The sequence below is a fragment of the Oncorhynchus nerka genome, linkage group LG19 (assembly GCF_034236695.1).
Source record: "Oncorhynchus nerka isolate Pitt River linkage group LG19, Oner_Uvic_2.0, whole genome shotgun sequence".
In the NCBI taxonomy this organism is placed as follows: Eukaryota; Metazoa; Chordata; class Actinopteri; order Salmoniformes; family Salmonidae; genus Oncorhynchus; species Oncorhynchus nerka.
In genome coordinates this window covers 45,498,437-45,524,467 of record NC_088414.1, presented here as the reverse complement: position 1 = coordinate 45,524,467, position 26,031 = coordinate 45,498,437, and the positions used below count along the sequence as shown (strand labels likewise).

General features: G+C 49.9%; 1 protein-coding gene across 5 annotated transcripts in view; it reads left to right on the top strand.

Moving 5' to 3' along the window:
• bach1b (BTB and CNC homology 1, basic leucine zipper transcription factor 1 b) overlaps positions 1 to 26,031 on the top strand; it is a 46,861-nt gene that overhangs the window by 5,813 nt on the left and 15,017 nt on the right. For 2 of the 5 annotated variants that reach the window (XM_065004982.1, XM_065004981.1), the window contains exons 1-3: positions 6,549 to 6,596; positions 7,094 to 7,348; positions 17,806 to 19,914. In XM_065004982.1, coding sequence (XP_064861054.1) covers positions 6,567 to 6,596; positions 7,094 to 7,348; positions 17,806 to 19,914 — 2,394 coding nt within the window. In that variant the 5' untranslated portion in view covers positions 6,549 to 6,566. Of the gene's footprint in view, positions 1 to 1,177; positions 2,248 to 6,548; positions 7,349 to 17,805; positions 19,915 to 26,031 lie in introns of those variants that run through there. The other 3 variants (XM_065004985.1, XM_065004983.1, XM_065004984.1) reach the window with 3 other exon arrangements.

Below are 26,031 nucleotides of genomic sequence, written 5' to 3'. Positions count from 1 at the left end.
GTGACATGGGAGGAGCAGGGTGACATGGGAGGAGCAGGGTGACATGGGAGGAGCAGGGAGGAGCAGGGTGACATGGGAGGAGCAGGGTGACATGGGAGGAGCAGGGAGGAGCAGGGTGACATGGGAGGAGCAGGGTGACATGGGAGGAGCAGGGTGACATGGGAGGAGAAGGGTGACATGGGAGGAGAAGGGTGACATGGGAGGAGCAGGGTGACATGGGAGGAGCAGGGAGACATGGGAGGAGCAGGGAGACATGGGAGGAGCAGGGAGACATGGGAGAACCTGGGAAGGTTGAACACCAGGCGGGCTGCAGCGTTCTGGGTAAATTGCAAGGGTTTGATGGCAGAGCCCAGCCAACAGGCAGTTGTAGCAGTCCAGACTGGAGGAGATGACGAGTGCCTGGATAAGCCAAGGCTCTTTGCCCGACACCCAAGCAGAGATATCTGCCAGGCACACAGAGATGCGTGTCACCACTGGGTTTCAGAAGAGGGGGGGGTGGGAAGGAGAAAAGTAGTTGTGTCATCCGCATAGCAATGATAGGAGAGGCCATGTGAGGATATGACAGAGCCAAGTGACTTGGTGTGTAGAGAGAAGAGGAGAGGGCCTAGAACCGATCCCTGGGGGACACCAGTAGTGCGAATACGCGGTGCAGACACAAATCCTCTCCACGTCACCTGGTAGGGAGCGGCCCGCCAGGTAGGATGTAATCCAGGAGTGTGCAGAGCCGGAGACACCCAGCTCTGAGATGGTGGGGGTAAGAGGATCAGGGTTCACAGTGTCGGAAGGCAGCGGGATATAGATTTAGGAGGGAGAACAGAGCAGAAAGAGTCTGCTTTGGCAGTGCGGAGAGCCTCCGTGACACAAGAGGAGAGCAGTCTCGGTTAAGTGACCCGTCTTGTAGCCTGACTTGTTCTGAGCAAGATAACGAGAGTGTTGGTCAGAGTCTCGTTGTGTTTTTGGAAAGAATAGAAAGGGATACAGAAAGTTTTTGTTGAATTTTTGGTTTCTTGAGGGGAGGGACTCCGTCCATTTTGAAGTTGGAGAGGACAGAGCCAGTGGTCAGGGATGAGCTGATGAGGGAAGTGAGGAATGGGAGGAAGGTCTCCAGAGATGGTCTGGAGGAGGGGATGGGGGGGGGGGAGTCGAGCGGGCAGACCTCACTAGTCACAGGATGTCGTCTGGAGGGTAGTCATGCGTGAGTGAGACCAGTGGACTCAATTTGCCGAGTGAATTAAAAGCGGATGTTGTCAACCTTCTTTTCAAAGTGGTTGGCAAAGTCTTCCGCAGAGGGGGTGGAGGATTTAGGAGGGAGGAGAAGGTGGAAAATAGTTTCCTAGGGTTAAAGGCAGAAGCTTGACATTTAGAGTGAAAGAAAGTGGCTTTAGCAGCAGATCCAGAGGTAGAGAGGAGGGAGTGGAAGGATGGTAGGTCCTCCAGAAGTTGAGTTTTTCAAAAACAAAACGCTCAGCTGCCCGCATCCCTGTTCTGTAAGCTCGCAATGAATCACTCAGCCACGGAGCAAGAGGAAGAGGAAGGAACGGGAACAGTGTGAGTCATAAAATACGGAAAGGGAGGAGAGCAGGGTCGAATAGGTTGAAATCTGACGAAGGCCTCGAGGCCGATACGTAAAGCTTAATCAAGAGCGGTGGTACCAACTCCATAGCGGTGGTACCAACTCCATAGCGGTGGTACCAACTCCAGAGCGGTGGTACCAACTCCAGAGCGGTGGTACCAACTCCAGAGCGGTGGTACTAACTCCAGAGCGGTGGTACTAACTCCAGAGCGGTGGTACTAACTCCAGAGCGGTGGTACTAACTCCAGAGCGGTGGTGCCAACTCCAGAGCGGTGGTGCCAACTCCAGAGCGGTGGTGCCAACTCCAGAGCGGTGGTGCCAACTCCAGAGCGGTGGTGCCAACTCCAGAGCGGTGGTGCCAACTCCAGAGCGGTGGCGCCAACTCCAGAGCGGTGGTGCCAACTCCAGAGCGGTGGCGCCAACTCCAGAGCGGTGGCGCCAACTCCAGAGCGGTGGCGCCAACTCCAGAGCGGTGGCGCCAACTCCAGAGCGGTGGCGCCAACTCCAGAGCGGTGGCGCCAACTCCAGAGCGGTGGCGCCAACTCCAGAGCGGTGGCGCCAACTCCAGAGCGGTGGCGCCAACTCCAGAGCGGTGGCGCCAACTCCAGAGCGGTGGCGCCAACTCCAGAGCGGTGGCACCAACTCCAGAGCGGTGGTACTAACTCAAGAGCAGTGTGCGGGTTTCTTTTTTCTCATCTCGTTCAACTGCTACCATGCACCTGCAACTAACAGTTCCGATGTGCGATTGATTGCCTTTTGATCCAATGAGCGGTGAGCTATCATCAGAAAATGTCCAAGGGCACCTGGTGGGCGTTAGATTACAACGATGTTAAACTCGAGTGGACAAGTAACAGTGACAACATGGCATTCAAAATGAGGAGGCAGACAGGTGAGGAAAAGAGACAGACAGATGACTGGATATGAGTGGCAGACATGATTGGATATGAGTGGCAGACAGATGCCTGGATGTGAGTGGCAGACAGATGACGATGTGAGTGGCAGACAGATGCCTGGATATGAGTGGCAGACAGATGGCTGGATATGTGTGGCAGACAGATGACTGGATATGAGTGGCAGACAGATGACTGGATGTGAGTGGCAGACAGATGACTGGATGTGAGTGGCAGACAGATGACTGGATGTGAGTGGCAGACAGATGACTGGATATGAGTGGCAGACAGATGATTGGATATGAGTGGCAGACATGATTGGATATGAGTGGCAGACAGATGCCTGGATGTGAGTGGCAGACAGATGACTGGATGTGAGTGGCAGACAGATGACTGGATATGAGTGGCAGACAGATGATTGGATATGAGTGGCAGACAGATGACTGGATATGAGTGGCAGACAGATGATTCGATATGAGTGGCAGACAGATGACTGGATGTGAGTGGCAGACAGATGACTGGATGTGAGTGGCAGACAGATGATTTGATATGAGTGGCAGACAGATGACTGGATATGAGTGGCAGACAGATGATTGGATATGAGTGTCGGACAGATGACTGGATATGAGTGGCAGACAGATGATTGGATATGAGTGGCAGACAGGTGTCAGATGACTGGATATGAGTGGCAGACAGATGATTGGATATGAGTGGCAGACAGGTGTCAGATGACTGGATATGAGTGGCAGACAGATGACTGGATATGAGTGGCAGACAGATGACTGGATATGAGTGGCAGACAGATGACTGGATATGAGTGGCAGACAGATGACTGGATATGAATGGCAGACAGATGACTGGATATGAGTGGCAGACAGATGTGACGGATTTGGAAGTGTATTATGCTAAATAATGAGATGTCGTCAACTAGCTGTTAAATCTGTTGGTTACCACGAGCTGTTTCTGTTTACAAGTCTGTTTTTACTGCTGGGGGCGATTTTGATTTGAGTAGTTGTGATTAGATTTGTTTTAATTTACCATGAAAGCCTGCAGATGAATAGTAGTTTAGGCTACAGCTGTTTGACTGACACCACTGTTTTAAGGAAGTAGTAGTTTAGGCTACAGGAAGTAGTAGTTTAGGCTACAGGAAGTGGTAGGTTAGGCTACAGGAAGTAGTAGTTTAGGCTACAGGAAGTAGTAGGTTAGGCTACAGGAAGTAGTAGGTTAGGCTACAGGAAGTAGTAGGCTAGGCTACAGGAAGTAGTAGTTTAGGCTACAGGAAGTGGTAGGTTAGGCTACAGGAAGTAGTAGTTTAGGCTACAGGAAGTAGTAGGTTAGGCTACAGGAAGTAGTAGGTTAGGCTACAGGAAGTAGTAGGCTAGGCTACAGGAAGTAGTAGGTTAGGCTACAGGGAGGAGTAGGTTAGGCTACAGGGAGTAGTAGGTTAGGCTACAGGAAGTAGTAGGTTAGGCTACAGGAAGTAGTAGGTTAGGCTACAGGAAGTAGTAGGTTAGGCTACAGGAAGTAGTAGGTTAGGCTACAGGGAGTAGTAGGTTAGGCTACAGGAAGTAGTAGGTTAGGCTACAGGAAGTAGTAGGTTAGGCTACAGGGAGGAGTAGGTTAGGCTACAGGAAGTAGTAGGTTAGGCTACAGGAAGTAGTAGGTTAGGCTACAGGGAGGAGTAGGTTAGGCTACAGGGAGTAGTAGGTTAGGCTACAGGGAGGAGTAGGTCCACTCCTCTCCTCTTTTGACCTCACCCTCTCACCTTCCCCCCCTACTCACAAGGCAGGAAATACGCTCGACCTCATCTTTACTAGATGCTGTTCTTCCACTAACCTCATTGCAACTCCCCTCCAAGTCTCCGACCACTACCTTGTATCCTTTTCCCTCTCGCTCTCATCCAACACTTCCCACACTGCCCCTACTCGGATGGTATCGCGCCGTCCCAACCTTCGCTCTCTCTCCCCCGCTACTCTCTCCTCTTCCATCCTATCATCTCTTCCCTCTGCTCAAACCTTCTCCAACCTATCTCCTGATTCTGCCTCCTCAACCCTCCTCTCCTCCCTTTCTGCATCCTTTGACTCTCTATGTCCCCTATCCTCCAGGCCGGCTCGGTCCTCCCCTCCCGCTCCGTGGCTCGACGACTCATTGCGAGCTCACAGAACAGGGCTCCGGGCAGCCGAGCGGAAATGGAGGAAAACTCGCCTCCCTGCGGACCTGGCATCCTTTCACTCCCTCCTCTCTACATTTTCCTCTTCTCTCTCTGCTGCTAAAGCCACTTTCTACCACTCTAAATTCCAAGCATCTGCCTCTAACCCTAGGAAGCTTTTTGCCACCTTCTCCTCCCTCCTGAATCCCCCCTCCCCCCCCCCCTCCTCCCTCTCTGCAGATGACTTCGTCAACCATTTTGAAAAGAAGGTCGACGACATCCGATCCTCGTTTGCTAAGTCAAACGACACCGCTGGTTCTGCTCACACTGCCCTACCCTGTGCTCTGACCTCTTTCTCCCCTCTCTCTCCAGATGAAATCTCGCATCTTGTGACGGCCGGCCGCCCAACAACCTGCCCGCTTGACCCTATCCCCTCCTCTCTTCTCCAGACCATTTCCGGAGACCTTCTCCCTTACCTCACCTCGCTCATCAACTCATCCCTGACCGCTGGCTACGTCCCTTCCGTCTTCAAGAGAGCGAGAGTTGCACCCCTTCTGAAAAAACCTACACTCGATCCCTCCGATGTCAACAACTACAGACCAGTATCCCTTCTTTCTTTTCTCTCCAAAACTCTTGAACGTGCCGTCCTTGGCCAGCTCTCCCGCTATCTCTCTCAGAATGACCTTCTTGATCCAAATCAGTCAGGTTTCAAGACTATTCATTCAACTGAGACTGCTCTTCTCTGTATCACGGAGGCGCTCCGCACTGCTAAAGCTAACTCTCTCTCCTCTGCTCTCATCCTTCTAGACCTATCGGCTGCCTTCGATACTGTGAACCATCAGATCCTCCTCTCCACCCTCTCCGAGTTGGGCATCTCCGGCGCGGCCCACGCTTGATTGCGTCCTACCTGACAGGTCGCTCCTACCAGGTGGCGTGGCGAGAATCCGTCTCCACACCACGTGCTCTCACCACTGGTGTCCCCCAGGGCTCTGTTCTAGGCCCTCTCCTATTCTCGCTATACACCAAGTCACTTGGCTCTGTCATAACCTCACATGGTCTCTCCTATCATTGCTATGCAGACGACACACAATTAATCTTCTCCTTTCCCCTTCTGATGACCAGGTGGCGAATCGCATCTCTGCATGTCTGGCAGACATATCAGTGTGGATGACGGATCACCACCTCAAGCTGAACCTCGGCAAGACGGAGCTGCTCTTCCTCCCGGGGAAGGACTGCCCGTTCCATGATCTCGCCATCACGGTTGACAACTCCATTGTGTCCTCCTCCCAGAGCGCTAAGAACCTTGGCGTGATCCTGGACAACACCCTGTCGTTCTCAACTAACATCAAGGCGGTGGCCCGTTCCTGTAGGTTCATGCTCTACAACATCCGCAGAGTACGACCCTGCCTCACACAGGAAGCGGCGCAGGTCCTAATCCAGGCACTTGTCATCTCCCGTCTGGATTACTGCAACTCGCTGTTGGCTGGGCTCCCTGCCTGTGCCATTAAACCCCTACAACTCATCCAGAACGCCGCAGCCCGTCTGGTGTTCAACCTTCCCAAGTTCTCTCACGTCACCCCGCTCCTCCGCTCTCTCCACTGGCTTCCAGTTGAAGCTCGCATCCGCTACAAGACCATGGTGCTTGCCTACGGAGCTGTGAGGGGAACGGCACCTCAGTACCTCCAGGCTCTGATCAGGCCCTACACCCAAACAAGGGCACTGCGTTCATCCACCTCTGGCCTGCTCGCCTCCCTACCACTGAGGAAGTACAGTTCCCGCTCAGCCCAGTCAAAACTGTTCGCTGCTCTGGCCCCCCAATGGTGGAACAAACTCCCTCACGACGCCAGGACAGCGGAGTCAATCACCACCTTCCGGAGACACCTGAAACCCCACCTCTTTAAGGAATACCTAGGATAGGATAAAGTAATCCCTCTCACCCCCTTAAAAGATTTAGATGCACTACTGTTCCACTGGATGTCATAAGGTGAATGCACCAATTTGTAAGTCGCTCTGGATAAGAGCGTCTGGTAAATGACTTAAATGTAAATGTTAAATGTAGGTAAGGCTACAGGGAGTAGTAGGTTAGGCTACAGGAAGTAGTAGGTTAGGCTACAGGAAGTAGTAGGTTAGGCTACAGGGAGGAGTAGGTTAGGCTACAGGAAGTAGTAGGTTAGGCTACAGGAAGTAGTAGGTTAGGCTACAGGGAGGAGTAGGTTAGGCTACAGGGAGTAGTAGGTTAGGCTACAGGAAGTAGTAGGTTAGGCTACAGGGAGGAGTAGGTTAGGCTACAGGGAGTAGTAGGTTAGGCTACAGGGAGGAGTAGGTTAGGCTACAGGAAGTAGTATAATTTTGTCATCTTCCTTTCCCTCTTTGTGTTTGTACTCACCTCTCTCTCTCTGTGTGTGTGTGTGTGTGTGTGTGTGTGTGTGTGTGTGTGTGTGTGTGTGTGTGTGTGTGTGTGTGTGTGTGTGTGTTCCACAGATGTCCGTTGCCATGTCTAGTCTGGAGAGCCTGCGGTCCTCTGTGTTTACCTTTGAGTCCTCCGTGCACAGCTGCCATGTGCTGCGTTGTCTGGACGACCAGCGGAGGCGTGACCTGCTGTGTGACATCACTGTGCTGGCCGAAGGGAGGAGTTTCAGGGCCCACCGTTCTGTGCTGGCCTCCTGCAGCGACTACTTCACACACAGGGTCTCCTCCCACGCACCACAGGGACTTGTCGTTACCCTGCCTCAGGAGGTGAGAAGGGAGGGACCATGAGCCTAGGAGTCCAGGATCACATTAGTCCACTTTAGGCCAGGAGTTTTCCAATCTTACCATACGAGATCCGGAGTACTGCTGGTTTTCTGTTCTACCTGATAATTAATGGCTTCCACCTGGTGTCCCCAGGTCTAAATCAGCCCCTGGTTTAAAGGGAGATAATGAAAATCAGTAATGGAACTGGCTTCCAGATCCACATAGGAATTTGACTGATTTAGCTGTTAGCCAACTGAGCTAAAGCCTATTTAACACAAGTATTAGTATTTGTATTTATTATGGATCCCCATTAGTTCCTGCCAAGGCAGCAGCTACTCTTCCTGGGGTTTATTATGGATCCCCATTAGTTCCTGCCAAGACAGCAGCTACTCTTCCTGGGGTTTATTATGGATCCCCAATAGTTCCTGCCAAGGCAGCATCTCCTCTTCCTGGGGTTTATTATGGATCCTCATTAGTTCCTGTCAAGGCAGCAGCTACTCTTCCTGGGGTTTATTATGGATCCCCATTAGTTCCTACCAGCAGCTACTCTTCCTGGGGTTTATTATGGATCCCCATTAGTTCCTGTCAAGGCAGCAGCTACTCTTCCTGGGGTTTATTATGGATCCCCATTAGTTCCTGCCAAGACAGCAGCTACTCTTCCTGGTGTTTATTATGGATCCCCATTAGTTCCTGTCAAGGTAGCAGCTACTCTTCCTTGGGTTTATTATGGATCCCCATTAGTTCCTGTCAAGGTAGCAGCTACTCTTCCTGGGGTTTATTATGGATCCCCATTAGTTCCTGCCAAGACAGCAGCTATTCTTCCTGGGGTTTATTATGGATCCCCATTAGTTCCTGCCAAGACAGCAGCTATTCTTCCTGGGGTTTGTTATGGATCCCCATTAGTTCCTGCCAAGGCAGCAGCTACTCTTCCTGGGGTTTATTATGGATCCCCATTAGTTCCTGCCAAGGCAGCAGCTATTCTTCCTGGGGTTTATTATGGATCCCCATTAGCTCCTGTCAAGGCAGCAGCTACTCTTCCTGGGGTTTATTATGGATCCCCATTAGTTCCTGCCAAGGCAGCATCTCCTCTTTCTGGGGTTTATTATGGATCCCCATTAGTTCCTGCCAAGGTAGCAGCTACTCTTCCTGGGGTTTATTATGGATCCCCATTAGTTCCTGTCAAGGCAGCAGCTACTCTTCCTGGGGTTTATTATGGATCCCCCATTAGTTCCTGCCAAGGCAGCATCTCCTCTTTCTGGGGTTTATTATGGATCCCCATTAGTTCCTGCCAAGGTAGCAGCTACTCTTCCTGGGGTTTATTATGGATCCCCATTAGTTCCTGTCAAGGTAGCAGCTACTCTTCCTTGGGTTTATTATGGATCCCCATTAGTTCCTGTCAAGGCAGCAGCTACTCTTCCTGGGGTTTATTATGGATACCCATTAGTTCCTGACAAGGCAGCAGCTATTCTTCCTGGGGTTTATTATGGATCCCCATTAGTTCCTGACAAGGCAGCAGCTATTCTTCCTGGGGTTTATTATGGATCCCCATTAGTTCCTGACAAGGCAGCAGCTACTCTTCCTGGGGTTTATTATGGATCCCCATTAGTTCCTGACAAGACAGCAGCTATTCTTCCTGGGGTTTGTTATGGATCCCCATTAGTTCCTGACAAGACAGCAGCTATTCTTCCTGGGGTTTATTATGGATCCCCATTAGTTCCTGACAAGACAGCAGCTATTCTTCCTGGGGTTTATTATGGATCCCCATTAGTTCCTGACAAGACAGCAGCTATTCTTCCTGGGGTTTATTATGGATCCCCATTAGTTCCTGACAAGGCAGCAGCTATTCTTCCTGGGGTTTATTATGGATCCCCATTAGTTCCTGACAAGGCAGCAGCTATTCTTCCTGGGGTTTATTATGGATCCCCATTAGTTCCTGACAAGGCAGCAGCTACTCTTCCTGGGGTTTATTATGGATCCCCATTAGTTCCTGACAAGACAGCAGCTATTCTTCCTGGGGTTTGTTATGGATCCCCATTAGTTCCTGACAAGACAGCAGCTATTCTTCCTGGGGTTTATTATGGATCCCCATTAGTTCCTGACAAGACAGCAGCTATTCTTCCTGGGGTTTATTATGGATCCCCATTAGTTCCTGTCAAGGCAGCAGCTACTCTTCCTGGGGTTTATTATGGATCCCCATTAGTTCCTGACAAGACAGCAGCTACTCTTCCTGGGGTTTATTATGGATCCCCATATGTTCCTGACAAGACAGCAGCTACTCTTCCTGGGGTTTATTATGGATCCCCATATGTTCCTGACAAGACAGCAGCTATTCTTCCTGGGGTTTATTATGGATCCCCATTAGTTCCTGACAAGACAGCAGCTACTCTTCCTGGGGTTTATTATGGATCCCCATTAGTTCCTGACAAGACAGCAGCTACTCTTCCTGGGGTTTATTATGGATCCCCATATGTTCCTGACAAGACAGCAGCTATTCTTCCTGGGGTTTGTTATGGATCCCCATTAGTTCCTGACAAGACAGCAGCTATTCTTCCTGGGGTTTATTATGGATCCCCATTAGTTCCTGACAAGACAGCAGCTATTCTTCCTGGGGTTTATTATGGATCCCCATTAGTTCCTGTCAAGGCAGCAGCTACTCTTCCTGGGGTTTATTATGGATCCCCATTAGTTCCTGACAAGACAGCAGCTACTCTTCCTGGGGTTTATTATGGATCCCCATATGTTCCTGACAAGACAGCAGCTATTCTTCCTGGGGTTTATTATGGATCCCCATTAGTTCCTGACAAGACAGCAGCTACTCTTCCTGGGGTTTATTATGGATCCCCATTAGTTCCTGACAAGACAGCAGCTACTCTTCCTGGGGTTTATTATGGATCCCCATTAGTTCCTGTCAAGGCAGCAGCTACTCTTCCTGGGGTTTATTATGGATCCCCATTAGTTCCTGACAAGACAGCAGCTACTCTTCCTGGGGTTTATTATGGATCCCCATATGTTCCTGACAAGACAGCAGCTACTCTTCCTGGGGTTTATTATGGATCCCCATATGTTCCTGACAAGACAGCAGCTATTCTTCCTGGGGTTTATTATGGATCCCCATTAGTTCCTGACAAGACAGCAGCTACTCTTCCTGGGGTTTATTATGGATCCCCATTAGTTCCTGACAAGACAGCAGCTACTCTTCCTGGGGTTTATTATGGATCCCCATTAGTTCCTGTCAAGGCAGCAGCTACTCTTCCTGGGGTTTATTATGGATCCCCATTAGTTCCTGACAAGACAGCAGCTACTCTTCCTGGGGTTTATTATGGATCCCCATATGTTCCTGACAAGACAGCAGCTACTCTTCCTGGGGTTTATTATGGATCCCCATATGTTCCTGACAAGACAGCAGCTACTCTTCCTGGGGTTTATTATGGATCCCCATATGTTCCTGACAAGACAGCAGCTACTCTTCCTGGGGTTTATTATGGATCCCCATTAGTTCCTGTCAAGGCAGCAGCTACTCTTCCTGGGGTTTATTATGGATCCCCATTAGTTCCTGTCAAGGCAGCAGCTACTCTTCCTGGGGTTTATTATGGATCCCCATTAGTTCCTGTCAAGGCAGCAGCTACTCTTCCTGGGGTTTGTTATGGATCATTCAATACATTCATAAGACATTAAGAGTGTGTCCTCAGGCCTCATCTCTACAACCACATATCTACAATACAACATCCATGTGTGTGTGTCCCTGCTGTTCCATAAGGTGTATTTTATATATATTTTTTTAATCTGATTCTACTGCTTGCATCAGTTACGTGATGTGGAATAGAGTTCCATGTAGTCATGGCTCTATGTAGTTCTGTGGAATAGAGTTCCATGTAGTCATGGCTCTATGTAGTACTGTGGAATAGAGTTCCATGTAGTCATGGCTCTATGTAGTACTGTGGAATAGAGTTCCATGTAGTCATGGCTCTATGTAGTTCTGTGGAATAGAGTTCCATGTAGTCATGGCTCTATGTAGTACTGTGGAATAGAGTTCCATGTAGTCATGGCTCTATGTAGTACTGTGGAATAGAGTTCCATGTAGTCATGGCTCTATGTAGTACTGTGGAATAGAGTTCCATGTAGTCATGGCTCTATGTAGTACTGTGGAATAGAGTTCCATGTAGTCATGGCTCTATGTAGTTCTGTGGAATAGAGTTCCATGTAGTCATGGCTCTATGTAGTACTGTGGAATATAGTTCCATGTAGTCATGGCTCTATGTAGTTCTGTGGAATAGAGTTCCATGTAGTCATGGCTCTATGTAGTACTGTGGAATAGAGTTCCATGTAGTCATGGCTCTATGTAGTACTGTGGAATATAGTTCCATGTAGTCATGGCTCTATGTAGTACTGTGGAATAGAGTTCCATGTAGTCATGGCTCTATGTAGTACTGTGGAATAGAGTTCCATGTAGTCATGGCTCTATGTAGTACTGTGGAATAGAGTTCCATGTAGTCATGGCTCTATGTAGTACTGTGGAATAGAGTTCCATGTAGTCATGGCTCTATGTAGTACTGTGGAATAGAGTTCCATGTAGTCATGGCTTTATGTAGTACTGTGGAATAGAGTTCCATGTAGTCATGGCTCTATGTAGTACTGTGGAATAGAGTTCCATGTAGTCATGTCTCTATGTAGTACTGTGGAATAGAGTTCCATGTAGTCATGGCTCTATGTAGTACTGTGGAATAGAGTTCCATGTAGTCATGGCTCTATGTAGTACTGTGGAATAGAGTTCCATGTAGTCATGGCTCTATGTAGTACTGTGGAATAGAGTTCCATGTAGTCATGGCTCTATGTAGTACTGTGGAATAGAGTTCCATGTAGTCATGGCTCTATGTAATACTGTGTCATGGCTCTATGTAATACTGTGTCATGGTTCTATGTAGTACTGTGTCATGGCTCTATGTAGTACTGTGTCATGGCTCTATGTAATACTGTGTCATGGCTCTATGTAGTACTGTGTCATGGCTCTATGTAGTACTGTGTCATGGCTCTATGTAGTACTGTGTCATGGCTCTATGTAATACTGTGTCATGGCTCTATGTAGTACTGTGTCATGGCTCTATGTAGTACTGTGTCATGGCTCTATGTAGTACTGTGTCATGGCTCTATGTAGTACTGTGTCATGGCTCTATGTTATACTGTGTCATGGCTCTATGTAGTACTGTGTCATGGCTCTATGTAGTACTGTGTCATGGCTCTATGTAGTACTGTGTCATGGCTCTATGTAGTACTGTGTCATGGCTCTATGTAATACTGTGTCATGGCTCTATGTAGTACTGTGTCATGGCTCTATGTAGTACTGTGTCATGGCTCTATGTAGTACTGTGTCATGGCTCTATGTAGTACTGTGTCATGGCTCTATGTAATACTGTGACATGCCTCTATGTAGTACTGTGTCATGGCTCTATGTAGTACTGTGTCATGGCTCTATGTAGTACTGTGTCATGGCTCTATGTAGTACTGTGTCATGGCTCTATGTAGTACTGTTTCATGGCTCTATGTAGTACTGTGTCATGGCTCTATGTAGTACTGTGTCATGGCTCTATGTAGTACGGTGTCATGGCTCTATGTAGTACTGTGTCATGGCTCTATGTAGTACTGTGTCATGGCTCTATGTAGTACTGTGTCATGGCTCTATGTAGTACTGTATCATGGCTCTATGTAGTACTGTGTCATGGCTCTATGTAGTACTGTGTCATGGCTCTATGTAGTACTGTATCATGGCTCTATGTAGTACTGTATCATGGCTCTATGTAGTACTGTGTCATGGCTCTATGTAGTACTGTATCATGGCTCTATGTAGTACTGTATCATGGCTCTATGTAGTTAAATAAAGGTTAAATAGAAATATGTAAACTGTGCACTTCGCATAGTCTGTTCTTGAATTGAGGATTGTGAAGGGACCTCTGGTGGCATTGTGGGGGTATGCATGGGTGTGTGTTAGTCATATGAACAGACAGCTCAGTGCTTTCAGCATGTCAATACCGTTCACAAAGACAAGTAGTGATGAAGTCAATCTCTCCTCTACATTGAGAGCCAGGAGAGATGGACATGCATGACATTGATGTTAGTTCTCCGTGTAGCCTAGTGGTTAGAGTGTAGAGGCGGCAGGGTAGCCTAGTGGTTAGAGTGTAGAGGCGGCAGGGTAGCCTAGTGGTTAGAGGCAGGGAGCCTAGTGGTTAGAGTGTAGAGGCGGCAGGTAGCCTAGTGGTTAGAGTGTAGAGGCGGCAGGTAGCCTAGTGGTTAGAGTGTAGAGGCGGCAGGTAGCCTAGTGGTTAGAGTGTAGAGGCGGCAGGTAGCCTAGTGGTTAGAGTGTAGAGGCGGCAGGTAGCCTAGTGGTTAGAGTGTAGAGGCGGCAGGTAGCCTAGTGGTTAGAGTGTAGAGGCGGCAGGTAGCCTAGTGGTTAGAGTGTAGAGGTAGCCTAGTGGTTAGAGGTAGAGGCGGCAGGCAGCCTAGTGGTTAGAGTGTAGAGGCGGCAGGTAGCCTAGTGGTTAGAGTGTAGAGGCGGCAGGTAGCCTAGTGGTTAGAGTGTAGAGGCAGGTTAGCCTAGTGGTTAGAGCGTAGAGTGGCGGCAGGTAGCCTAGTGGTTAGTGGTTAGAGGCAGGAGCCTAGTAGTGGTTAGAGGCGGCAGGTAGCCTAGTGGAGGCAGATAGCTTAGTGGTTAGAGTGTAGAGGCGGAAGGTAGCCTAGTGGTTAGAGTGTAGAGGCGTAGCCTAGTGGAATGTAGCCTAGTGGTTAGAGTGTAGAGGCGGAAGGTAGCCTAGTGGTTAGAGTGTAGAGGCGGAAGGTAGCCTAGTGGTTAGAGTGGTGTAGAGGCGGAAGTGGTTAGCCTAGTGGTTAGGAGTATAGTGGTTAGGCTGCAGGAAGCCTAGTGGTTAGAGTGGTTAGAGTGTAGAGGTGGCAGGTAGCCTAGTGGTTAGAGTGTAGAGGCGGAAGGTAGCCTAGTGGTTAGAGTGCGGAAGTAGCCGTATAGAGGCTGCAGGTAGCCTAGTGGTTAGAGTGTAGAGGTGGCAGGTAGAGGCGGCAGGTAGCCTAGTAGTGGTTAGAGTGTAGAGGGCAGGAGCCTAGTGGTTAGAGGCAGGTAGTAGTGGTGGAGTGTAGAGGCGGCAGGGTAGCCTAGTGGTTAGAGTGTAGAGGCGGCAGGTAGCCTAGTGGTTAGAGTGGAGGGGCGGCAGGGTAGCCTAGTGGTTAGAGTGGAGGGGCGGCAGTGTAGCCTAGTGGTTAGAGCGTAGAGGCGGCAGGTAGCCTAGTGGTTAGAGTGGAGGGGCGGCAGGGTAGCCTAGTGGTTAGAGCGTAGAGGTGGCAGGTAGCCTAGTGGTTAGAGGCAGGTAACCTAGTGGTTAGAGTGTAGGGGCGGCAGGTAGCCTAGTGGTTAGAGTGTAGAGGCGGCAGATAGCCTAGTGGTTAGAGTGTAGGGGCGGCAGGTAGCCTCGTGGTTAGAGCGTTTGGGCCAGTAACCGAAAGGTTGCTGGATTGAATCCCCGAGCTGACAAGGGAAAACATCTGCCGTTCTGCCCTTTTTCCTCGGTAGGCTGCCATTGTAAATAAGAATTTGTTCTTAAATTTCATAAAGGATAAAGCATGTAAGGGCTGCGCTGATCTGAACCAATTGTAAGGTCCCTCTTTGTGTCACCTGACCACACGACTGAACAGTAGTCCAGGTGCTTTAAAAATAGGGCCTGTAGGACCTGCCTTGTTGATAGTGTTGTTAAGAAGGTAGAAACTAGTGCCTGTAGGACCTGCCTTGTTGATAGTGTTGTTAAGAAGGTAGAAACTAGTGCCTGTAGGACCTGCCTTGTTGATAGTGTTGTTAAGAAGGTAGAAACTAGTGCCTGTAGGACCTGCCTTGTTGATAGTGTTGTTAAGAAGGTAGAAACTAGTGCCTGTAGGACCTGCCTTGTTGATAGTGTTGTTAAGAAGGTAGAAACTAGGGCCTGCCTTGTTGATAGTGTTGTTAAGAAGGTAGAAACTAGGGCCTGCCTTGTTGATAGTGTTGTTAAGAAGGTAGAAACTAGGGCCTGTAGGACCTGCCTTGTTGATAGTGTTGTTAAGAAGGTAGAAACTAGGGCCTGCCTTGTTGATAGTGTTGTTAAGAAGGTAGAAACTAGGGCCTGTAGGACCTGCCTTGTTGATAGTGTTGTTAAGAATGTAGAAACTAGGGCCTGTAGGACCTGCCTTGTTGATAGTGTTGTTAAGAAGGTAGAAACTAGGGCCTGTAGGACCTGCCTTGTTGATAGTGTTGTTAAGAAGGTAGAAACTAGGGCCTGTAGGACCTGCCTTGTTGATAGTGTTGTTAAAGGTAGAAACTAGGGCCTGTAGGACCTGCCTTGTTGATAGTGTTGTTAAAGGTAGAAACTAGGGCCTGTAGGACCTGCCTTGTTGATAGTGTTGTTAAGAAGGTAGAAACTAGTGCCTGTAGGACCTGCCTTGTTGATAGTGTTGTTAAGAAGGTAGAAACTAGTGCCTGTAGGACCTGCCTTGTTGATAGTGTTGTTAAGAATGTAGAAACTAGGGCCTGTAGGACCTGCCTTGTTGATAGTGTTGTTAAGAAGGTAGAAACTAGGGACTGTAGGACCTGCCTTGTTGATAGTGTTGTTAAGAAGGTAGAGCAGCACTTTATTATAGACAGACTTCTCCTCATCTTAGCTACTGTTGTATTAATATGTTTTGACCATGACAGTTTACAATTCAAGTAGTTTAGTCACCTCAACTTGCTCAATTTCCACATTATTCATTACAAGATTTAGTTGAGGTTTAGGGTTTAGTGAATGATTTGTCTCAAATACAATGCTGTTAGGTTAGTCCTAAATATTTCTTAAACTATTTCTTGTCACCCATTCTGAAACTAACTGCAGCTCTTTGTTAAGTGTTGCAGTCATTTCAGTTGCTGTAGTAGCTGACATGTAGAGTGTTGAGTCATCCACATACATAGACACTCTGGCTTTACTCAAAGCCTGTGGCATGTCACTAGTAAAGATTGAAAAAAATGAAGGGGCCTAGACAGCTGCCCTGGGGAATGCCTCACTCTACCTGGATTACGTGGGAGAGGCTTCCATTCTAGAACACCCTCTGTGTTCTGTTAGACAGGTAACTCTTTATCCACATTATAGCAGGGGGTGTAAAGCCATAACACCCTCTGTGTTCTGTTAGACAGGTAACTCTTTATCCACATTATAGCAGGGGGATGTAACATAACACAAGTTTTTCCAGCAACAGATCGACAATGATCAATAATGTCAAAAGCTGCAGTCTGACAAAACAGCCAATCATCAGTAATTTGTGTAAGTGCCATACATGTTGAATGCCCTTCCCTATAAGCGTGCTGAATATCTGTTTGCTGTGAAATGTATCTGGTCAAACATCAAAGCTTGTTAACAGGCTGATTTTGGTCGGCTGTTTGAGCCAGTAAAGGGTGCTTCGCTATTCTTGGGTAACGGAATGACTTTTGCTTGACCAAACACACTTTCCTGTAGACTTAGACTAAATATTTTTTTGCAATATAGTCTGCTACCATGCTCAGTAAATGTCCATCCAAGTTGTCAGACCCAGGTTGATTGACAACAATCATTCCCCCCCCACCTCTTCCACACTGACTTTACAGAATTCATAATTACACGGCTTGTTGGTCAGTTATACTTGGATGTGTGCTGCTGGCATGTCATGCCTAAGTTTGCCAATAAAATAAATATATAATTAAAGTAGTTGTCAGGCAACTGGAAGGCAACTGAGTGGTTGCCAGGCAACTGAGTGGTTGCCAGGCAACTGAGTGGTTGTCAGGCAACTGAGTTGTTGTCAGGCAACTGAGTTGTTGTCAGGCAACTGAGTGGTTGTCAGGCAACTGAGTGGTTGTGAGTGGTTGTCAGGCAACTGAGTGGTTGTCAGGCAACTGAGTGGTTGTCAGGCAACTGGAAGTCAACTGAGTGGTTGTCAGGCAACTGAGTGGTTGTCAGGCAACTGGAAGTCAACTGAGTGGTTGTCAGGCAACTGAGTGTTATTCATCACGCGGGCATAGTTTGTCTAAGAGATGAGATGAACTCAGTTCTGTCAGATAAATAAGATATGGTATATTCTGAATAAGACAGTAGTGTTGAGCGCTGAGTGTATAAACTCCCATATCTACTGGGTGAAATACCACAGTGTGACATCACAGCAGCAGGATTTGTGACCTGTTGCCACAAGCGTGGGGTCTAAGTGGCGCAGTGGTCTCAATCACTGCTTCTCAATGCTAGAGGTGTCACTACCCCTAACCCTAATTTTGACAGAAAGTGGTTTCATTGCAAGCTAAGGTGTACTGTTAGCTAGCTTGCTAACATTATGTGGCTGGCTCCCTAGCTAATGACGTTATAGGTAGGTTATATAACAGGTTGTATATGGGACTGTCATCACCATCTGTTTCTCTTCCTTTCCATCCCTCTCTAAAGGTGACGGTGAGTGGCTTGGAGCCCCTGCTGCAGTTTGCCTACACCTCCAAGCTTCTCTTCAGTAAAGATAATGTCATGGAGATACGACACTGTGCCTCTATTCTGGGTTTCAGGGATCTGGATTCGGCCTGTTTTGACTTCCTCCTGCCCAAGTTCTTCAGCAGCAGTTCGGCCTCCTTCCAGAGGAAGACCTGCTGTAAGCCACGGTGCAGGAGACTGTCCCCCGGGCCAGAGCTCAGCGACATCGACACCAACAAGGATGTCTTAGATGATGACAAAGGGGTCCGGGTGGTTTCTGATTCGCCCGTTGAACGGGATGTGGGTGGACAACCAGCAAATGGCGAGACGGGACGTAAAAGCAAAAATCTCACCCATCCTCCTGAAGCCGATATCCAATCAGACGGCCAGACTGACTACTCCCTACAGTGCCCCAAGTACCGAAAGTTCCAGCAGGCTTGTGGGAAGGTGAGGCTGTGTGTGGAGATCTGTGTCCCAGAAACAAACCATGACTCCCCAGTGGTGAGAGAGGAGGGCTGCCCTCTACCCCTGCACCTTCCCCAGTCCGTGCAAACCTGTTCCAGTGGTGGAGGATTTAGGGAAGGTCCTGCGGTGGAGACGTCTTCTGGAGAAAACTATTCACTTCTCTCACAGGCAGGACAGGGAGAGGTGGAGCATAGGACTGACCAGGCAGGACAGGGAGAGGTGGAGCAGAGGACTGACCAGGCAGGACAGGGAGAGGTGGAGCAGAGGACTGACCAGGCAGGACAGGGAGAGGTGGAGCAGAGGACTGACCAGGCAGGACAGGGAGAGGTGGAGCAGAGGACTGACCAGGCAGGACAGGGAGAGGTGGAGCAGAGGACTGACCAGGCAGGACAGGGAGAGGTGGAGCAGAAGACTGACCAGGCAGGACAGGGAGAGGTGGAGCAGAGGACTGACCAGGCAGGACAGGGAGAGGTGGAGCAGAAGACTGGAGAAGAGGATGATGAGGAGAAGAGAGAGATGGATGAGAGGAGAGGAGAGACAGAAGAGAGGAGGAGAGGAGAAACAGAAGAGAGGAGGAGAGGAGAAACAGAAGAGAGGAGGAGAGGAGAAACAGAAGAGAGGAGGAGAGGAGAGACAGAAGAGAGGAGGAGAGGAGAGACAGAAGAGAGGAGGAGAGGAGAAACAGAAGAGAGGAGGAGAGGAGAAACAGAAGAGAGGAGGAGAGGAGAAACAGAAGAGAGGAGGAGAGGAGAGACAGAAGAGAGGAGGAGAGGAGAAACAGAAGAGAGGAGGAGAGGAGAGACAGAAGAGAGGAGGAGAGGAGAAACAGAAGAGAGGAGGAGAGGAGAGACAGAAGAGAGGAGGAGAGGAGAGAGGGCTTCTGGAGTTGACTGTCACAGCTCTATCCTTCCTCTCGTGGAGGTGTCTAGTGGTCGGCTTGTCAGCTGTGAAGAGAGCCCAGGGTTGGGTACAGCACCACACCGATATCCCCTGGAGGCACCCGGGCTGGACAAGCAGAGCTCTGGAGGTGTGGGGGAAGGAGGTTGTTTTCTAGGGGGTAGAGGACACCATGAAGGGATAGATCCAGCTGTCTCCTGCCTGCCACAGACAGAACAGGAGCAGGGAGAGAGAGCGAGGAGAAAGGTGGGGAGAATGATAGAACATGGAAGAAGTGAAGGCGGAGCAGGAGAGAGGAGAGAGCGAGGATGGGAAGAGAGGAGCAGCGTGGAAAGAGAGGTGGCTGAACACTTGGCCCATGGCCCCTGGTCAGAGCTCCCCTCTTCTCCTCCTCTCCTCCAGGACTTCCCTGGGACTGAGTCTGGGAACCTCCGGAGCAGCAACCCCACCTTGGACTGGCTTCACCAGCTTGACATCAGCTCCAGTACCGGGGACTGTCCCTTCCTCCACGGCTTGGACAGGGAGACAGACGGAGGGACGGACAGAGGGACAGGGGAGGGGACGGACAGTGGGACAAAGAGCGCGACTGGGCTGGAGTGCGAGGGGTCGTCCCAGTTAGAGAAGAGTCCCTGTGTGTCGTCCCTGACATCTGGAGACGATGGAGACTCAGACTGCTTCGATACGGAGGGAGACAGCGAGTCCTGTTCCTACAGCCAGAGAGTCAGGGAGGTGAGTTAAACTAGAGGGAGACAGGGAGTCCTGTTCCTACAGCCAGAGAGTCAGGGAGGTGAGTTAAACTAGAGGGAGACAGAGAGTCAGGGAGGTGAGTTAAACTAGAGGGAGACAGCGAGTCCTGTTCCTACAGCCAGAGAGTCAAAGAGGTGAGTTAAACTAGAGGGAGACAGGGAGTCAGGGAGGTGAGTTAAACTAGAGGGAGACAGGGAGTCAGGGAGGTGAGTTAAACTAGAGGGAGACAGGGAGTCCTATTCCTACAGCCAGAGAGTCAGAGGGGTGAGTTAAACTAGAGGGAGACAGAGAGTCAGAGGTGAGTTAAACTAGAGGGAGACAGCGAGTCCTGTTCCTACAGCCAGAGAGTCAGGGAGGTGAGTTAAACTAGAGGGAGACAGAGAGTCAGAGGTGAGTTAAACTAGAGGGAGACAGCGAGTCCTGATCCTACAGCCAGAGAGTCAGGGAGGTGAGTTAAACTTGAGGGAGACAAAGAGTCAGGGAGGTGAGTTAAACTAGAGGGAGACAGGGAGTCCTGTTCCTACAGCCAGAGAGTCAGGGAGGTGAGTTAAACTAGAGGGAGACAGGGAGTCAGAGGTGAGTTAAACTAGAGGGAGACAGGGAGTCCTGTTCCTACAGCCAGAGAGTCAGGGAGGTGAGTTAAACAGGGAGTCAGAGGTGAGTTAAACTAGAGGGAGACAGGGAGTCCTGTTCCTACAGCCAGAGAGTCAAAGAGGTGAGTTAAACTTGAGGGAGACAAAGAGTCAGGGAGGTGAGTTAAACTAGAGGGAGACAGGGAGTCCTGTTCCTACAGCCAGAGAGTCAAAGAGGTGAGTTAAACTAGAGGGAGCCAGAGAGTCAGGGAGGTGAGTTAAACTAGAGGGAGACAGGGAGTCCTGTTCCTACAGCCAGAGAGTCAGGGAGGTGAGTTAAACTAGAGGGAGACAGAGAGTCAGAGAGGTGAGTTAAACTAGATGGAGACAGCGAGTCCTGTTCCTACAGCCAGAGAGTCAGGGAGGTGAGTTAAACTAGAGGGAGACAGCGAGTCCTGTTCCTATAGCCAGAGAGTCAGGGAGGTGAGTTAAACTAGAGGGAGACAGGGAGTCCTTTTCCTACAGCCAGAGAGTCAGGGAGGTGAGTTAAACTAGAGGGAGACAGGGAGTCCTGTTCCTACAGCCAGAGAATCAGGGAGGTGAGTTGAACTAGAGGGAGACAGTGAGTCCTGTTCCTACAGCCAGAGAGTCAGGGAGGTGAGTTAAACTAGAGGGAGACAGGGAGTCCTGTTCCTACAGCCAGAGAGTCAGGGAGGTGAGTTAAACTAGAGGGAGACAGAGAGTCCTGTTCCTACAGCCAGAGAGTCAGGGAGGTGAGTTAAACTAGAGGGAGACAGGGAGTCCTGTTCCTACAGCCAGAGAGTCAGGGAGGTGAGTTAAACTAGAGGCAGACAGTGAGTCCTGTTCCTACAGCCAGAGAGTCAAAGAGGTGAGTTAAACTAGAGGGAGACAAAGAGTCAGGGAGGTGAGTTAAACTAGAGGGAGACAGTGAGTCCTGTTCCTACAGCCAGAGAGTCAGGGAGGTGAGTTAAACTAGAGGGAGACAGGGAGTCCTGTTCCTACAGCCAGAGAGTCAGGGAGGTGAGTTAAACTAGAGGGAGACAGTGAGTCCTGTTCCTACAGCGAGAGAGTCAGGGAGGTGAGTTAAACTAGAGGGAGACAGTGAGTCAGGGAGGTGAGTTAAACTAGAGGGAGACAGGGAGTCAGAGGTGAGTTAAACTAGAGGGAGTCAGAGGTGAGTTAAACTAGAGGGAGACGGGGAGTCCTGTTCCTACAGCCAGAGAGTCAGGGAGGTGAGTTAAACTAGAGGGAGACAGTGAGTCCTGTTCCTACAGCCAGAGAGTCAGGGAGGTGAGTTAAACTAGAGGGAGACAGTGAGTCAGGGAGGTGAGTTAAACTAGAGGGAGACAGGGAGTCAGAGGTGAGTTAAACTAGAGGGAGACAGGGAGTCCTGTTCCTACAGCCAGAGAGTCAGGGAGGTGAGTTAAACTAGAGGGAGACAGGGAGTCAGGGAGGTGAGTTAAACTAGAGGGAGACAGGGAGTCCTGTTCCTACAGCCAGAGAGTCAAAGAGGTGAGTTAAACTAGAGGGAGCCAGAGAGTCAGGGAGGTGAGTTAAACTAGAGGGAGACAGGGAGTCCTGTTCCTACAGCCAGAGAGTCAGGGAGGTGAGTTAAACTAGAGGGAGACAGGGAGTCAGAGGTGAGTTAAACTAGAGGGAGATAGGGAGTCCTGTTCCTACAGCCAGAGAGTCAGGGAGGTGAGTTAAACTAGAGGGAGACAGGGAGTCAGAGGTGAGTTAAACTAGAGGGAGACAGGGAGTCCTGTTCCTACAGCCAGAGAGTCAAAGAGGTGAGTTAAACTAGAGGGAGCCAGAGAGTCAGGGAGGTGAGTTAAACTAGAGGGAGACAGGGAGTCCTGTTCCTACAGCCAGAGAGTCAGGGAGGTGAGTTAAGCTAGAGGGAGACAGAGAGTCAGAGAGGTGAGTTAAACTAGATGGAGACAGCGAGTCCTGTTCCTACAGCCAGAGAGTCAGGGAGGTGAGTTAAACTAGAGGGAGACAGGGAGTCCTGTTCCTACAGCCAGATAGTCAGGGAGGTGAGTTAAACTAGAGGGAGACAGCGAGTCCTGTTCCTATAGCCAGAGAGTCAGGGAGGTGAGTTAAACTAGAGGGAGACAGGGAGTCCTTTTCCTACAGCCAGAGAGTCAGGGATGTGAGTTAAACTAGAGGGAGACAGGGAGTCCTGTTCCTACAGCCAGAGAGTCAGGGAGGTGAGTTAAACTAGAGGGAGACAGTGAGTCCTGTTCCTACAGCCAGAGAGTCAGGGAGGTGAGTTAAACTAGAGGGAGACAGGGAGTCCTGTTCCTACAGCCAGAGAGTCAGGGAGGTGAGTTAAACTAGAGGGAGACAGAGAGTCCTGTTCCTACAGCCAGAGAGTCAGAGGTGAGTTAAACTAGAGGGAGTCAGGGAGGTGAGTTAAACTAGAGGGAGACAGCGAGTCCTGTTCCTACAGCCAGAGAGTCAGGGAGGTGAGTTAAACTAGAGGGAGACAGGGAGTCAGAGGTGAGTTAAACTAGAGGGAGACAGGGAGTCCTGTTCCTACAGCCAGAGAGTCAAAGAGGTGAGTTAAACTTGAGGGAGACAAAGAGTCAGGGAGGTGAGTTAAACTAGAGGGAGACAGGGAGTCCTGTTCCTACAGCCAGAGAGTCAGGGAGGTGAGTTAAACTAGAGGGAGACAGGGAGTCAGGGAGGTGAGTTAAACTAGAGGGAGACAGAGAGTCAGGGAGGTGAGTTAAACTAGAGGGAGACAGAGAGTCAGGGAGGTGAGTTAAACTAGAGGGAGACAGGGAGTCCTGTTCCTACAGCCAGAGAGTCAGGGAGGTGAGTTAAACTTGAGGGAGACAGGGAGTCCTGTTCCTACAGCCAGAGAGTCAGGGAGGTGAGTTAAACTAGAGGGAGACAGGGAGTCAGAGGTGAGTTAAACTAGAGGGTGACAGGGAGTCCTGTTCCTACAGCCAGAGAGTCAGGGAGGTGAGTTAAACTAGAGGGAGACAGGGAGTCAGGGAGGTGAGTTAAACTAGAGGGAGACAGGGAGTCCTGTTCCTACAGCCAGAGAGTCAAAGAGGTGAGTTAAACTAGAGGGAGCCAGAGAGTCAGGGAGGTGAGTTAAACTAGAGGGAGACAGGGAGTCCTGTTCCTACAGCCAGAGAGTCAAGGAGGTGAGTTAAACTAGAGGGAGACAGGGAGTCCTGTTCCTACAGCCAGAGAGTCAGGGAGGTGAGTTAAACTAGAGGGAGACAGAGAGTCAGAGAGGTGAGTTAAACTAGATGGAGACAGCGAGTCCTGTTCCTACAGCCAGAGAGTCAGGGAGGTGAGTTAAACTAGAGGGAGACAGCGAGTCCTGTTCCTACAGCCAGAGAGTCAGGGAGGTGAGTTAAACTAGAGGGAGACAGAGAGTCAGAGGTGAGTTAAACTAGAGGGAGACAGCGAGTCCTGTTCCTACAGACAGAGAGTCAGAGGTGAGTTAAACTAGAGGGAGACAGTGAGTCCTGTTCCTACAGCCAGAGAGTCAGGAGGTGAGTTAAACTAGAGGGAGACAGGGAGTCCTGTTCCTACAGCCAGAGAGTCAGGGAGGTGAGTTAAACTAGAGGGAGACAGTGAGTCAGGGAGGTGAGTTAAACTAGAGGGAGACAGGGAGTCAGAGGTGAGTTAAACTAGAGGGAGACAGGGAGTCAGGGAGGTGAGTTAAACTAGAGGGAGACAGGGAGTCAGAGGTGAGTTAAGCTAGAGGGAGACAGGGAGTCAGAGGTGAGTTAAACTAGAGGGAGACAGCGAGTCTTGTTCCTACAGCCAGAGAGTCAGAGGTGAGTTAAACTAGAGGGAGAACGAGAGTCCTGTTCCTACAGCCAGAGAGTCAGGGAGGTGAGTTAAACTAGAGGGAGACAGGGAGTCCTGTTCCTACAGCCAGAGAGTCAGGGAGGTGAGTTAAACTAGAGGGAGACAGGGAGTCCTGTTCCTACAGCCAGAGAGTCAGGGAGGTGAGTTAAACTAGAGGGAGACAGGGAGTCAGAGGTGAGTTAAACTAGAGGGAGACAGGGAGTCCTGTTCCTACAGCCAGAGAGTCAGGGAGGTGAGTTAAACTAGAGGGAGACAGTGAGTCCTGTTCCTACAGCCAGAGAGTCAGGGAGGTGAGTTAAACTAGAGGGAGACAGGGAGTCCTGTTCCTACAGCCAGAGAGTCAGGGAGGTGAGTTAAACTAGAGGGAGACAGGGAGTCAGAGGTGAGTTAAACTAGAGGGAGACAGGGAGTCCTGTTCCTACAGCCAGAGAGTCAAAGAGGTGAGTTAAACTTGAGGGAGACAAAGAGTCAGGGAGGTGAGTTAAACTAGAGGGAGACAGGGAGTCCTGTTCCTACAGCCAGGGAGTCAGGGAGGTGAGTTAAACTAGAGGGAGACAGGGAGTCAGGGAGGTGAGTTAAACTAGAGGGAGACAGGGAGTCAGGGAGGTGAGTTAAACTAGAGGGAGACAGGGAGTCCTGTTCCTACAGCCAGAGAGTCAGGGAGGTGAGTTAAACTAGAGGGAGACAGCGAGTCCTGTTCCTACAGCCAGAGAGTCAAGGAGGTGAGTTAAACTAGAGGGAGACAGGGAGTCCTGTTCCTACAGCCAGAGAGTCAGAGGTGAGTTACACTAGAGGGAGACAGGGAGTCCTGTTCCTACAGCCAGAGAGTCAGGGAGGTGAGTTAAACTAGAGGGAGACAGTGAGTCCTGTTCCTACAGACAGAGAGTCAGGGAGGTGAGTTAAACTAGAGGGAGACAGGGAGTCAGGGAGGTGAGTTAAACTAGAGGGAGACAGGGAGTCAGGGAGGTGAGTTAAACTAGAGGGAGACAGGGAGTCCTGTTCCTACAGCCAGAGAGTCAGGGAGGTGAGTTAAACTAGAGGGAGACAGTGAGTCAGGGAGGTGAGTTAAACTAGAGGGAGACAGGGAGTCAGGGAGGTGAGTTAAACTAGAGGGAGACAGGGAGTCCTGTTCCTACAGCCAGAGAGTCAGGGAGGTGAGTTAAACTAGAGGGAGACAGGGAGTCAGGGAGGTGAGTTAAACTAGAGGGAGACAGGGAGTCAGAGGTGAGTTAAGCTAGAGGGAGACAGGGAGTCAGAGGTGAGTTAAACTAGAGGGAGACAGCGAGTCCTGTTCCTACAGCCAGAGAGTCAGGGAGGTGAGTTAAACTAGAGGGAGACAGGGAGTCCTGTTCCTACAGCCAGAGAGTCAGGGAGGTGAGTTAAACTAGAGGGAGACAGAGAGTCCTGTTCCTACAGCCAGAGAGTCAGGGAGGTGAGTTAAACTAGAGGGAGACAGGGAGTCAGAGGTGAGTTAAACTAGAGGGAGACAGGGAGTCCTGTTCCTACAGCCAGAGAGTCAAAGAGGTGAGTTAAACTTGAGGGAGACAAAGAGTCAGGGAGGTGAGTTAAACTAGAGGGAGACAGGGAGTCCTGTTCCTACAGCCAGGGAGTCAGGGAGGTGAGTTAAACTAGAGGGAGACAGGGAGTCAGGGAGGTGAGTTAAACTAGA